At 34.4% G+C, this 15,757-nt stretch overlaps 1 protein-coding gene across 6 annotated transcripts in view; it reads left to right on the forward strand.

Moving 5' to 3' along the window:
- CILK1 (ciliogenesis associated kinase 1) overlaps positions 1–15,757 on the forward strand; it is an 84,497-nt gene that overhangs the window by 19,663 nt on the left and 49,077 nt on the right. For all 6 annotated transcript variants that reach the window (XM_012549127.3, XM_023503036.2, XM_031964721.1 and 3 more), the window contains 3 exons: positions 2,839–2,885; positions 3,468–3,743; positions 11,525–11,579. In XM_012549127.3, the coding sequence (XP_012404581.1) occupies positions 3,643–3,743; positions 11,525–11,579 (156 nt within the window). In that variant the 5' untranslated portion in view covers positions 2,839–2,885; positions 3,468–3,642. The remainder of the gene's footprint in view (positions 1–2,838; positions 2,886–3,467; positions 3,744–11,524; positions 11,580–15,757) is intronic.

Below are 15,757 nucleotides of genomic sequence, written 5' to 3' on the forward strand. Positions count from 1 at the left end.
TGCATCTTCTTAGGAGGACATTTAAAGTCTTAATTATGGTCCTTCCAGTTAAGTAATCTGTCCATGAATAAATTTCCATTTGTCCATTTCCATATTTCCACTGTCCAAGAATAAATTCTGTCCATGCAGAATAAAATCTGGATACTTTGTCTCTCAGTGTTTCAAATATATATATGTTATAGCCTTATTTTATCATGTACTGTTGAAGTTATTAAGGCTCTATGATCTGACCAACATTATTTTTTAAAATCCTTGCTCAGACTTATATGTCTGAATAGTACCCATGAGCATATGTAGGATGCATTTTTCCTCATACTGTCTTCTACTCCATACTTTGTCCTAGTTAGTCACTGGTCATATTCACTTTTCCTTTTTATGTCCTAATAAATTTCTTTGCAAAAATGGAATTTCTACATGTTTAGTGCATTTGGAATGTTGAGAATTTATGGAAAAAATTTGGGCAAAAGTCATACAAAATAAGAAAGCATGGCTAGATTGTGATCTACATAAGTAGAGGAAATCTCCACATTGAGGAAATCATAAAACCTCAAGGTAGTGATTTATGAGCTTCAACTTTATCTACTGAATTTGATTCATCTATTTATTTAGAAATATTTAGAAATTTAGGGCAGCTGGGTGGCGCAATGGATAGAGTGCTGGACCTGAAGTCAGGAGGACCTGAGTTCAAATCTGCCCTCAGATACTTAACACTTCCTAGCTGTGTGACATTGGACAAGTCACTTAACCCGAATTGGCTCAGCAAGATAAATAAATATTAAAAAAATGTTGATTACATTCATAAAGAATATACGAATTTAGCTAAGACACTGTCCTTGCCTCATGAAGTTTAATTTTAAAAAATTCAATTCTAATCCTATTCCTTTTCATTAAAAAAACAATATTTTATGTTTATATGACTCATTTCCTAAAGAACTTCCCTTAAATCCCCATAGGAGTCTTCCTATTACAAAGGAATATAGTTTAGTTACGCAAAACCAAAATAATATATTGTCCCTGCCTAATATATAGAAGATATACAGGACCCATCTCATAGAGCAGGTTGTTAAATTCTCAGTGTAAACAACTACATTTTGGAAATGAGCAAATGCTAGAATTCAGGGCATGATTCCTTATTTTGTTAATTGTCTAGATATAAGAAAACGATGGAGAAATTGTTAATAATTCTAGTTTAACTTTAAAGTGTTATAATATATTTCTGAGAGCCAGTTGCTAAACACTTTGCAGCATATTCCCTGTGAACATATGTCATATTTCACCTCTAGAATCTATGATCTCTCTTGAGAAGAGGAAGGTGCATTTTACTGTGAGGGGAAATCAAGATTGGTCACTTGTAGGGATAAGAGTACTCTTGTCTTGTAGTTTTTTCCTTTTCATTATTGTGGCCATTATATGAATTTTTCTTATGCCTGCTTTCTTTGCTTTGCATGAGTGCATATACTTCTTTCCAAGTTTTTCTGAATTCTTCATAGGTATAATTTCTCTCAGCCTAATAATAATCTGTTAATTTATATACCACCATTTGTTTAATCATTTGCCATTCTTTGTAACCATTTCATTGCTACCACAAAAGGTGTTTCTATAATCAGTTACAGCAAATGGTGACGTTTGAATGCTATGGAGAAGTTCTTTTATCTTGGTGTATACTTTCCAGGAATGATATCATTGATAATAAGATTGACACACACATTGCCAGAGCTTGCTCAGTGTTTGGAAGGCTCTGAAGGAAAGTGTGGGAGAGGAAAGGTATTAGACTGAATAACACACTAAAGGACTACAGAACCATTGGGCTGATTTCATTGATGAATGGCTGTGAAACCTGGCCAGTATACCAGCGCCATGCCAGGAACTGAATTGCTTCCTTTTGAATTCTTAGGAAGAGTCTGAAGATCACTTGGTAGGATAAGATACCAGACACCAAGGTCCTTTTTCAAACTGCCAAACATTCCAACTCTACTGCAGAGAGCATAACTCCATTGGGCTGACCACATTGTTCAAATGCCAAATGTTTGCTTGTCAAAAACAAAAGATTAAATATATGGAACTTTTCTCTCTATTTTTGACTTCATTGGGGTATAAGCCTAGTAGAGACATCTCTGGGTCCAAGGATATATATATGAAGTTCAGTAACTTTTCTAGTATAATATCAAATTCCAAAATGGTATCTCAGCCCATTTCAATGAATATTGCTACATATGTTTCTACTTCTTCAGGTATAATAACTCACATTTTTATAACAACTTATTTGTAAAATACATTCCTTGCAAGTATCTAGTGAGGTAGAAGATATAAGTGTTATTATCTCCAAATGAGAGAACTAAGCCTAATGGATGTTAAGTAAATTTTATAAATTAATAAGTCCAGACTTCAAAACACAACCCACTGCCTCTAGGGGGACTAAGACATAGGGGAATCTCAAAAGTTCTGGGGACAAGTAGATGACCTTGTGGATATAGTGCTGAGTCAGGAAGACCTGAGTTTAAATCTAGCCTCTGATACTTACTGACCCTGGACAAATCACTTAATCTCTGTGTTTGTCAGATAAATGGTGATAATAGCATCTATCTCCTAGAGTTGTTATGGAAATTAAATGGAGATAATGCATATATATGTACTTAGTATAGTACGTGGCATATAGTAGATACTTATTAAATGTTTTCCTTTTTAGAGAAGTTTTGAGTTTTAATAATTATTAAAATACACTATATATATTTTTTGTCTTGGTAGCTATTAAATAGCTTAATCACTTGTTAAAACTTTTTAATTGGTTTTATTTATTTTTCATCTTAATTACTTTTTAAATTTTATTTTTATTTTCAGTTCCACATTTTCTCCCTCCTTCCACTCCTTTCCCACCCATTGAAAAGGTAAGAAATATGATACCCATTATATATACACAGTCATGCAAAATATTTCTACATTAAAGCTTAAAGTGGCACTAGAACTTTTGGGACATGCTGTATATTCACAAATTTACAATTAGAATGACTTGGCCAGAGGCATCTAACAGATTAGCTCCAGTACTTCAATTTCTATTCTGTTGCTTAGCTAGTGAGTATCTAATAGTAAAAGTCATCCTGCATATACACCCATAAATAGTTTGTGCAGTGTGGGCAATTTCCTTCAAAATCTTGTCTGAGAACTTTAAATTTAGTCCTGCTGGGCTTGTATGTTTACATTGATAAACTTAGCTCCTTTTCACAAAGCTATTCTCACTTAGTGTATTCGACAGGCAGAGTCTGCTTAGAATGTGTTAGTCATCAGAAAAACATTGAATTGGAGCTGATTCATTATTGAGTCAGTGAAAAAAATGCATACTATTTTCCCACATCTTAGTATCTCTAGTAAAAAATGGGGAAGAATTTTATTTGACTGTAAAAAAAAAAAACCTTGTAACCTACATCACTGAAAATGTGATAGACTTTATCGTCATCTTTCCTTTTTCACAGAAGGCAGAAGACTGAGCCTTGAAACTATGTATTTGAGAGATTGTCACGACATCTCGAATACCTTGTGCTGGTGCTGTCACCGAAAAGTCTGGCTACATTCTGAGGAGAACTGCTTCCATGACAGGAGGGAGCAGTCTCAGGACTGAGATGAGTATAAAGCCAGAAGGGGCACACCATGCATAGATATACGACGATCAAGCAGCTTGGTGATGGAACCTATGGCTCTGTCCTCCTAGGAAGAAGTATTGAGTCTGGAGAGCTAATTGCCATTAAAAAGTAAGTTTGACAGATTCCCTACTGATGGCAAGAATTCTCACCCCCCCACCAATGCCAATTTCCATCCCAATTCCTGCAAGGTGGGAGTTCTGAGGTTCCTTGGTGCACTTGAATTTGGAATCACTTCTAGGTTTGAGTCTTGGTTCTACCACTTAGTGACTATGTGACTTGGAACAAGTCACTAACTTCCCAATTCTGGGTCTCCTTTTCCTCACCTATGGAACGATAGATGTCAAATGGATTTTCTTCCATGTTCTTCCCAGCTTTAAATATTATGATCCACAACTGTGTATGTTCAAAGCTCTTAATCCTATACCTCTTTCTTTCTTGTCTTCAATATTAATCAACCAATCAATCAATCAGTGATCAAAAAAATTTATTAAAGATTTACTATGTTCCAGGTATTGTGTTAAAGGATAGGAATGCAAAGAAAGGGAAAGAAAAAAACCTCTGCCCTCAAGTTACTAACATGCTAATGGGGGAGACTACATGGAAACAGTAATAGACATACATTTAAGAAATCTGCAGTGTAAATAAGAGGTATCTCCTAGATCACAGAAACAGAGTTATAAAATATCAGAGAAGGAGGATACCTCAAAGACCATATTAACCACTCTGTGCTTAGCCAAGAATTCCCCTCTGTAACATAGTCAAGAAGTAGTCATTTAGTCAGCTCATTCCTCTTTTAGATCGCTGTCATTATTAGCTTCTGATTCAGCCTTAGCAGTGACTTTATATATTAAGTGACAATTGACTTTGGGGTGCTTAGTGGGATTAGACTTAAGGATATCATAAGTTGTTTAGTGCCTTGTGATTTCTTAAAGGGTTCCAAACTCCATGCTTTCCTTTAATCTCCATGAGGATTGTAAGGTAGATATTGTAGGATGGTTATGATCTTCATTGTACAAATTAAATAATTCATAGTAAAGTACACAGGAGATTTAGGTTGTGCTTCTAACTCTGCTGCTAGCTCGTGACTTTGGACAGTTTTGCTTAGCTTCTAAGTACCTCAAGTTTCCTCATTAGAAATGAGGTTAATTCCACAAATAGTTGAATGGTAGAGAATTTTTGATGATCACCTGAGATGATAAATTCAAAATTTTTAAAAGTGTTATGCAGATAACTTATCTATATATATCTATATCTATATATATATGAATTGTCTATCTATCTATCTATCTATCTATGCATTACTTTTATCATAGGATGCAGGTATTTCCAATAGGACATATGGCCCCAAATAAGTTTTTACCTTCCTCTTTAAAAAAAAAAATTGCAAGTAAAGATTGATTTTAGGGCAATTAGGTAGCATAGTGGATAGAACATAGAGGAAGGCTCATCTGACTGAATTCATATTTGACCTCAGACACTTATTAGCGGTGTGACCCTGGGCAAGTCATTTACCCCTGTTTGTCCGTTACCTCTTTGGTAAAATGAACTGGAAAAGGAAATGGCAAGCCATTCCACTATTTTTGTCAAGAAACCCCAAGAGTTGGACATGATTGAAAACAATTGAACACTGTATATTTTAGCCAAACTATTATTGTCTGGGTAAGTAAAATTGTATATTTAACCAAATTATTTATAAATTTTCTTATTTGCAATAATTTCCAAAATTTTTTGGCATATCTAACACCTTGCTATTCACACATTTTGAGGACCACTGTTATAACAATTATTTAGCTGTGTGACCTTGGCTCCATTTGAAACCCAAAAGTAATAGTTGTTTTGGTACCTGCGTTCTTCCCAGTATTATTGCAAAATTCAAATGAAGTAATGTTTGAAAATTAAACCAGTCTTAAAACTCTATATAAATTACAAATAGTACAAGAGGTAAGTGATGGAGAGCAATATTCTATCTCTGCCATTAACTAGAATTCTAGCTGTGTTACTAGGTAAGTCATTTTACCTTCAGATAATGTCTTGTTACACAGTTTCAACTGAAATAATGCAGATAAAAGTGCATTGGCAAGTAGGAAGGACAGTACAAATACAAAATACTACTATTTAATTATAAGAATTCTTTTGTCCTTTTCCATACTATAGAAGACAGATTAAGACTAGGATAGAAAATCTATTTGTAGGATCATAGATTTAGAGCTGAAAGGGAATCTCAGAAATCATCTATTCCTATCCTTTCATTTTACAGATAGGAAAACTGAAACACATGGATGTAAGATGCACAAAGTCATATCATTTAGTAGGCATCAGAGGTGGATCTCCATTCCAGCCTGAGTTTAGCTCCTGATACAGAGTCTCTTGGGTCTAGTTTATTACAGAGGATTGAAGAAGACCAGGTTACAGTTCCCACTGAAATAAGTTGCCATTTTCCCTCTCTTCCATAAGTGATTCGACATATTAGGAATTCTGTTGGCAGATTCAAAATGAGAGCCAGCTGCTCTGTTGGAGTAAACCTCAAACTTCTTCATTCCATAGACCACAAAAGAATTAGAGGCTCTCAGGGAAAGAACTACACTGGGACTTTGTTCCACTGGGGGTGGCATGAATCCTGGTTACTCAAGAGAGTTCTTTGTAAATATTTCTGGAGCACCATTTAAAAAAAAAATCTTATAAACAGACCTACCAATTGCACCCCTATGAACTTGCCTTCAGAAAAAACAAAAATAGCTTTTAGATAGTGAGGATAAGGAGAATGTTGATGATGAATGTAAGAAAAGAAAGAAGGAAGTAGGTAGGTTAATATTTATCTCTATGATCCCCACCATAGGGACTTTTCTCTATGATTCAATCTTTTCTTAGTTACTTGACTTCCTTTATTTCATGTTATAAGAGAATTATTATCATTGAACTCTCAGGAGCCTCTTGAAAACAGGGATCTTTTTCTTTATTTTTTTGTAAATCCCTCATTGCTCAGGGTGGTGCTTTGCACATAGCAGAAATTTTTTATCATGGAAAATACAAAATTAGATTTTTAAATCTTCACACTTTAGAGTCAGAATTCTAGGATAATGTTTCCTGCCTGAGAGGTGGTAGGACTGTCACTTAGTTATGTCTAATTATGGCTTGTGGGATGAAAAAAATCTAAAGTTCACCTTTAAAATGAAACCCAGGAATTGGAGAACTTCTATCAGAAGGAAAAATTCTCAGAGTTTTGAGTGGTACTGAGAAAATTAAAAGTCAGTTATCTCTTGATTTTCTATCAATAAATGTTTGTTGAAAGAATGACTAAATGAATGAGGAGGTAGAGTGGAAAACTGGAAGAAGGAAAGAAAGTTTAAAATACAACATCCTTCATTAAAGCATTCGATAGCTTCCCTTCCTCTTTTCTGCTTATGTATCCCTTGCCTTGACCCATAAATCAGAGATGATGGAAGCCAACTTTGTAAGATATAGTGGGATAAACAATGTTATTTGATTTCAGAAGTCTTGAGTTCAAGTCCTGTTTGTCACTTAATACTTTCTTGACTATGGCCTGTGTTCTAAGCCTCATTTTCCTTATTTGAACTCAGACACTACTTACCTAGATAGTTTCTATAAAGTAATAAGTCACTTAACTCTGTCTGCCCAAGTTTTCTTATGTATAAAGTAAGGAAAATAATAGTACTTACATCCTAAGGTTGTAAGGATAAAATAAGATATTTGTAAAGTGTTTTGAAAACATTAAAGCATTATATAAGCAATAGTTACTATTATCATGATTCTCTATTTCTTAATCTTATTGAATACAAGGCTGAACCTTTGGATTGGAGAAAGGAAGAAAAAAGTTAAGAGATATAAAACTGAGAGAGATAATGATGATTTTTTAATTTTTAGAGTGCAATCAACCTTGTGAAAATTCTTCTAGTCATGTTTTGTTATTCCTTTTTTTTAACTATAGAAAATTTTTCTTTAGGCATAGTTATACATAAATTTAATTCCAAAAGTAAATTTAATCATTTTTTCCCTACATAAGCTATGATTAGATTTTCTAATTAAATTCTTCCACCAAGGAAGAAAACATAATCTTGTCAAACTGATGCTAGGGTGAGTGAAGATCTAAAAATCAAATGTATTTTTTATCTTATAAAGTTGTCAACAAACATTGCTCAACTTTTTCTCTTATGATTTAAGATACATGATTTTAGTTATCAATCAATTTTAGGATGGTCTTCAATTAAAGTTGGAACCCCAATCACTGTTCTATAAGACTTAGTCAAAAAATTGCTGACTTAAGCCTATTATAGAGTGGAAAATAGAAATTTCAGTTTTTAAAGGTAGTGGCTTGGGATGCTAGATTTGGCCATCAGATTATTGTTTGTCTTTTGTTTTCAAATAGGACCATGACATCAGGGAGGTGATGCTACAATATGCAAGTGAATTGGATTTAAGTGAGGAAGGTCTGTGCAAGGTCACCTCTCTCACTTTCCCCTCCAGAGCCATCTAGGTCCAGTGGTAAGATATAGATCAGAATGTCTGGAGATGGCTCTGGATGCAATGCGAGACCTTGACCTAAGGTCTTCAACAGGTCTCAGTTTGACTGAGTCCATACCCATTCAATAATTAAGGCTAGGTAGCAATTGAAGCAAAGAATCTCCTCTTTCACCTAGTCTAAAAATAAAAAATCTAAATAAACAAATAAATCCTGTTTATTTACTGACATTTAATAGTATGACCTTGGGCAAATCCCCAGACTTCAGTATTTTTAATGGCAAAATGAGGGAGTTGGAGTTAATGACTTCTAAAGTCCAATTCTATATTTGTGATCCTTCAATCTTATAAATTTCTTTGAGCTTCAGTTTTTTCATCTGTAAAATGGAATGGTATACCCATGGTATATCTTCTGTAGGGCTATTGTGAGGAATAAGATTTTTAAGACCTTAAAAAGGGCTAAGAAAATATCAATTATTATTATCATCATTGTTTATCATTCTCATAGGATCAAGAATGTAGAGTTGAAAGTCACCTCAGAGACCATCTTATCAAATCCTTTCCTTTTACAGATGAAACATTGAGACTCAAGGTCATGCAGGTGTTTTTTGTTGTTGTTGAGTCATTTCACTCTATGACCTCATTTGGGTTTTTTAGGGGGCTTGTTATTTCCTTCTCCAGCTTGTTCTACAGATGAGCAAACTAAGGCAAACAGGGTTAAATGATTTGTCCAGGGTCACCTGACTAATAAGCATCTGAGGCCAGACCTGAACGCTGGGAAGAGTCTTTTTGACTTCAGGCCTAGTACTCCATCTACCTAGTTGTCCTAGGTGGATTATTTGCTGGGTATAATTAATGACACATTTACATTTACATTTATTGGGTAGATTAATTTTGTTGCATTCAGTAACAGTGAACAGACATCCTGAAGTTGTTCATGTTTTTCATATCCTCCACTATGTCTATCATTATTCCTTATATATAGAAAATGTTTGACAAATATTTGTTTATTTCATGTGAAGTAACAGTGAAAAAAGATATAAGATAGTATTTATAGAGATTGGGTTTGACAGGATAACTACTGCCTTCCCCCTTGTCTACAGACTATTTAGAATGAAGCAATCAGTGGTTTGTGTCTTCAGAGCAAACTTTGCTTTTGAAATATAAGTGTACATTAAGCTAGGAAGACAGATAGGCTTGGTGACTAGAAGGCCTGGGTTTAAATCAAATCTAAAAAAATTACTAATTATAAGACAACTAGATGGAACAATAGACCTGGAATCAGGAAGAATTCAGTTAAATGTTTAGCCTCAGATGCTTACTGGCTTTGTGATTCTGGTCAAATCATTTGACCTTTGCCTGCCTTAGTTTCTTTTTCTGTAAAAAGAGGATAACTAAATAGCCTATCCCCTAGGGTTATTGTAAAGATAAAGTGAGGTGATGTTTATAAAATGCCATATTAATTCTATCTATTGTAGTTAGTTGTATGACCATGGTCAATTTATTTAATTTCTCTATGCCTCAATTTCCTCATCTGTAAAATGGAATAGGAGTTCAACTTTATAGTTTTCCAATTCTATATTTATGATCATAAGAGTCTGAGAGATTGGAGAAAGAAAAAAAAGCTTACATATACAATGTAGAAAATCCCACATCTGATTTCTCTTTGCTTACAGACATACTACTTTTAAAATCATGTATAAAAAAAAATACAAGGATGTAATTTAAAAAGCATTTGCTAAAAAAATCCATGTATAAAGGATGTATAAAGTTTAGATAAAATATAATCTCTGAGTTCTAAGAGCTGAGAGTCTAGTAAAAGAAAATCTGAACATCCACACAGAAAGCTAGTTACAAGATATGTTCTCTAATAAGGGTCCTAGGAACTAGAGTCCTGGGAATAGCAGCACCCTCTTTACTCCTTGGCTTCTAGTCTGACTCTCAGGGGAACAACACTTGTGGAGAATAGGCCCACCATTTCTGTTACCACCCAGACCAACTACCAGACAACTGTTGGCAAGCCATCTTGGCTAGAGTGGGAAGGAATCCTTGGGGAGAGACAGGAATGGTATCTGCATCAAATTATTACTCACTGTGGTTATTGTTCAATTGTGTCTGACTCTTTGTGATACTATTTAGGATTTTCTCCGAAAAGATACTGGAATAATTTGTCTTGAGGAAACTGAGGCAAACAGGGTTAAGTGACTTGCCAGGGTCACATAGCCAGTAAGTATCTGAGACTAGATTTGAATTCTCCCCATCTCTAAACCCAGTGTTCTATCTACTGTGCTACCTAGCTATCCATAATATGTAGGTCTTCTCTACTATTCTTAGACCCATGCTATATATACAACGGGGCTTAGATTTTTTTCTACTTGTAACCCCTTTTGGCCTGAGATATTTTAACATGACCCTAGATAAATAGGCATATAAAATAGGTATACAAATCAAACATTTAATGATAATAAGTTATAATTTAACAATCTCCACATTCAGTTGTGAGATCCCATATAGGTTCTTGAATCACAATTTAAGAAGTTGGGCTATAGGATGTAACCTGTTTTCCCTATAATTCATACATTAGCCTAATTCATTGAGATAGTATGAAGAAAAGATTAATTTATAATTATAGCCAAAACCAAAGCTGATTTAAACTATCTGACTTTGTTAAAGACTTAATAAAATCTTTGCCTTGGTCAGTGAATTAAAATCATAAATGCTAAGAGCTGGAAGGGACTTTAGAGGTTATCTTCCTCATATTACAGATGGACAAAATCATCATTGGAAATCTGTCACCAGGGGAAAATTCAGTTAGTGGGTATTGAGGGAGAATAATTTTCTTAGTTGAATGAAGTCATATAGACAATCCCCAGCAACTTCTAGGAATAAGAAGATGGTATGGGTGTAAGCCACAGCATTGAGATGGAAGAGAGATTAGAACCCTATGGCTTTTCATAGTGTCTGTGTAATGCCACAAGGAAGTATGTCCCTTTGGTGTTGGTGTCCTAGGACAAAATCATAGTTGCCATACCCTAGTTATTGTTCTATAAATGAGAAAGCTGAGGCCCTGGGGGCTTAAGTGCTTTGGTTAAAGTTGTAGAGCTACTTAGTAACAGAGCTGAAACTAGTACCTAGGTCTCCTGCCTTGTCTAGTTCACCTCACTGTGCCATATTATATCTCCCTCTATACTTTGTGGCATAGAATATAATTAATTAATAGGCCTTAAGATGAAATATAATTTAGAGTGATATAGAATGATGAGATTGTTTTGTAGATTTCCATTGGGTAGAAAGGACAGTCAGGTTTGTCCAGCTTATAGTAAAATAAAAAAAAAAAAAACACCTGATTTTTAAATGAAACATAGATAGTTGTTCTCACTAAATACACTGTCTGTTCCTTTCTTCTCTCTTAGGATGAAAAGAAAGTTTTATTCCTGGGAGGAATGCATGAATCTTCGGGAGGTTAAGGTATTTTTTTAAATATATGAACAAATCTTTTGTGTTAATGACTAATTTTCAACAGTTTGTCTCATAAACTAAATATGATTAGTTGTTGTAACCACAATCTTAATTTTCCATTTATTTAATGTTATTAAAACCTCTTCCCCCAAGGGAAACTTTGACAATTCAGAGCAGTCAATACATATAATGATTACAAAGTATTGTATCATTATCTACAGTATTAAATGAATTCTCACTGAGCACAAAGCCCCACACATATATAAAAGTTTTACTATATAATAAGCTAAACACATTAGTTCATTGCATTGTTGGAATGCTTATAGCTAGTTTTTAAATGAAGGTTTATTATTAATATTTATGAAAATTTGTTGTCAGGATGAATAGATATTTTTCTTTTTTTCCATCTAAAATCTTCATATCTCTTTTTACTTTTTCCTCTCTTCCTCTAATCCTTTACCTTTTTCTTTCTCCAAAATGACTTCCTGTAAAATATAATCATAATCAAGATAAGTATGTATTATACTTTTTATAATAGCATTTCTTATTTTGTTTTTTTTCTTTATTTTTCCCTTTTCTAAGTGAAAGCCCTGATTCAAGCACTCATTTGTATCAGAATAGTTAGCAACTCATTTTTATCTTGCCAAAATAGCTTTTCTTTAAGTTACCTAATTTAAAATGAAAATTATTCTTCTGTTGTCCAGTTTCTTAGCTTGCTTAGTTCACAATATACTTCTGTCTTGACATAACGCTATGTATTTCCTTTAAAGTGTGCAGTGGGAGGAGGAGGAAGTTAAACTCAAAGCCATGTATTATCAAAAATTATCAGTACAAAGTTCATCAAGGTGAAATCAAGTATTCTCCAAGTACATTTTTTCATGGAAAGGAAATTGTACTGGAACTCCTTCTTTGCTAGAATGAACCCACAGAAGCTTTCTTAGCATGACAGAATTAATTCTCAAATATTTACAATTTTTCAATACATACACAATTTTTATTTTGACATTATAATCTTTTCCTGATCCTTCAACATGCACACTGGTAGTGGTTGGTTAGTGGCAGTGAAGAAGAAAAGAAGAGAAGTCCTTTGTGCTGTTTCCCTCCCTAAATCTTCATGTAAAACTGAAAGTCTCCAACTACAACTTCTACTCAACCCCACTACCTTATGCTGATTGGAAGCATAAAGGGGAAAGAGAAAACATGATGAGATGTAGAAGACAGGGAGGGAAACAAGTCCTGTTGTATCATTTCTCTTTTACTCTCTCTGTCCCTCAATTTTTTTTTCCCTACTCCATGTTCTACACTTACTTGGATATCTTCTAGGCATCTCAAACTCAACAAGTCCAAAACCTGCTTATCCTTCTGACTTTTCTCTGTGATGCCATCATTCATTAATATTCTATTTTGTATATGAGAACCTTGTCCCTCAAAAACCTTCCAAACTCTTCACAAATCCTTCAAACTCTAGGAGCTTAAAAGTGGGAAGGTCTTACTTCAATTACCCAGATACTGGAGTAGGAGTTAAAATGAAGATTCATTCATTCAGTGTTTACAATGTACAGATAACACTGTGCTTAAGGAAATATAAAATATAGATTAAACATAGGAAGGTAATAGTATTGCCTTCTAATAACTTATAGTCTCATAGAAGGATAAGACATGCATTGGAAATTTACAAAGCAAATTGCTATATAAGGGATCATTATCATCTAAAAGGATTAGAGAAGGCTTTTTGAGGCAATTCGCTTTTGAGATGAAGTTTAAAAGGAGATAGAAATTCAACAGGAAGAGAGGAATGGAATAGATGTGCCAGAAACAGGAATAGAGCATAAACAGTGAGAGGAAAGTATAATAGAGTGTATTAGATGAGGAAAAGGAGTGATAGAAGAGAAAAAGGATAGACAATAACAATAATGGAAATGAATAAAATTAGACAAGCCTTGAAAGCTTGTGTGGTACTAAATTGTGGAGAGCCCATAAGGCAAGAGGATTTTCAACTTTTTTTAGGTCGTCATAGAAGGCCAAAGAACACTGAACATTTTTTAACATAAGAATGACCTAGATCTAGGGGTAAAAGAAGAAAAAATGATTCTGATAGAAAAGTAAAGAATGAACCAGAGGGAAAAGGGAGTAGAGATATATTTGTTATAACACTTTTATGATAAGCTCAAGTGAGTACAATAAGATAGATTGTGATAAGAGTCTACAATAGATTTGAGGCAATAGAAATAGTGAAGGGTAAACAAAGCGAGAGATGACCACTGAGATTTTGTTCATTTTATTTTCATTTTAATAAGCATTTATTTTTCCCATGCACCTCAACTTATAAGGAAAAAAAGAAAAAAAAAAGACCCATATAGCAAATATGTATAATTAAGCAAATAAATTCCCATATTGGCTGTGTCCAAAAAATATGTCTCATTCTGCTCTCCTAAAATGATTTATCACCTTTTTGTCAAGAGGTAGGTAGCAAGCTTCATTATCAGTCTTGTAGAATCATGATTAGTTTTTGCATTGATCAAAGTTCTTAAGAGTTTTCAAAACTCTCCTTACAATGCTAATCTATACGATGTCTATACAATGTAACTATATGAATTATTCTCCCAGGTCTGCTTACTTCACACTGTATCAATTCACAAAGTTGTCCCGGGTTTCTCTGAAACTCTCTCTTTCATTGTTTCTTATATGATTCATTGGAAACAGTATTCCTAAACTGCATTTATAAACTACAATTTATTTAGCCATTTCCAAGTTGATGGGCACTCCTTTAGTTCCCAATTCTTTGCTACTACAAGAAGAACTTGTATAAATGTGTTCTTGTGTATGGGTCCTTTAACTCTTTCCTTGTTCTACTTAGGGTATAAGTCTAGTGTTGGTAATGCTGGGTCAAAGAGAATGCAAAGTTTGGTGACTCTTTAGACATAGTTTCCAATTGTTATTCAGAATCACTGGACCAATTCTACCAACAATGGACTGGGGCAAATTGTGGATTTGAGGTTTATTTGCTTATTGGTGGTTATTGGAGCTGTGAGAGGGAGTGAGATTGATAAGAGAGTGTATATAGAAGAAAACCAGTGACAGGGTCCTGGGAAACAAAACTGTGGAGAAAGTGAAGGGAACAGAGATGAAGCAATGAAGAGTGTTATAACCCTGAAGCCAATCCATCAACAGGGGCCTACTATGTGTCAGACACTTATTACTTCCTGGGGTTGAAACAGTTTCTTTATTGAAGGGAGTTTGATTCTTTCAGGGGAGATATTGTATATACACATATATGTGATGAGTATGTGGATGGAGATATAGATAGACAGGCAGACAGATAGCTGTATGGATAGATACATAGATAGCTGGTTGGATGGACAGACAGAGAGAGAAATGGATGGGTGAATAGGTAAGTAGGTAGGTAGATAGATGGATGGAGGATGAGTGGGTGGGTAGACAGATAGCTGTATGGATAAATAGATCAATAGATAAATAGGTAAATAGATAGACAGATGAATGGATAGATGGATGGTGGATAGATGGGTGGGTAGACTGACAGACGGATGGATGGATAGATAGGTGGAGAGACAGACAGACAAATGGATCAACAGACAGACAAGCAGATAGATAGCTAGATAGGGCAATGGAGGGAAAGAGATTGTGGAGAACAATCAATACAAAGGCAAGGAGACAGAAGCATCATGTGTGAGAAACAGCAAGAAGGTCAGTTTGGCTGGGCCTAGAGTGTAGGATAAGCTCAGGATTGGGAACCAGACCTATAATTTCATTGATATGAGAAACTGTCAGATAAGAAACTAACCCCACTAATGAAGGTCAGCACATTTTCTGCAACTTTTGTCAATGCACAAGCATTTATTAATCATCTATGTGAACATTGTCTTATAACCTACTTAGAGCATTGAGAAGCTAAGTTAATCACCCAAAATTATATAGCCAAGATATGTCAGAGATGGAATTTGAGCTCAAAAAATGTATAATGAATATAAAGTAAGGTGGGGTCTGGTTGTAAAATGTTTTGAAAAACTAAACAAAGGTGTGTGTATGTGTATGTGTGTGTAATTTGTATGTGTGTATTCAGCTATTAGAGAGGAAGGAGTACATTCCAGCCAGTGCAAAGACTCAAAGATGGAGAATAAATGCAAATACATATCTCAAATTATAAAGAGAATATATACAGTATAGTA

Source organism: Sarcophilus harrisii, chromosome 4, assembly GCF_902635505.1.
Source record: "Sarcophilus harrisii chromosome 4, mSarHar1.11, whole genome shotgun sequence".
Classification (NCBI taxonomy): domain Eukaryota; kingdom Metazoa; phylum Chordata; class Mammalia; order Dasyuromorphia; family Dasyuridae; genus Sarcophilus; species Sarcophilus harrisii.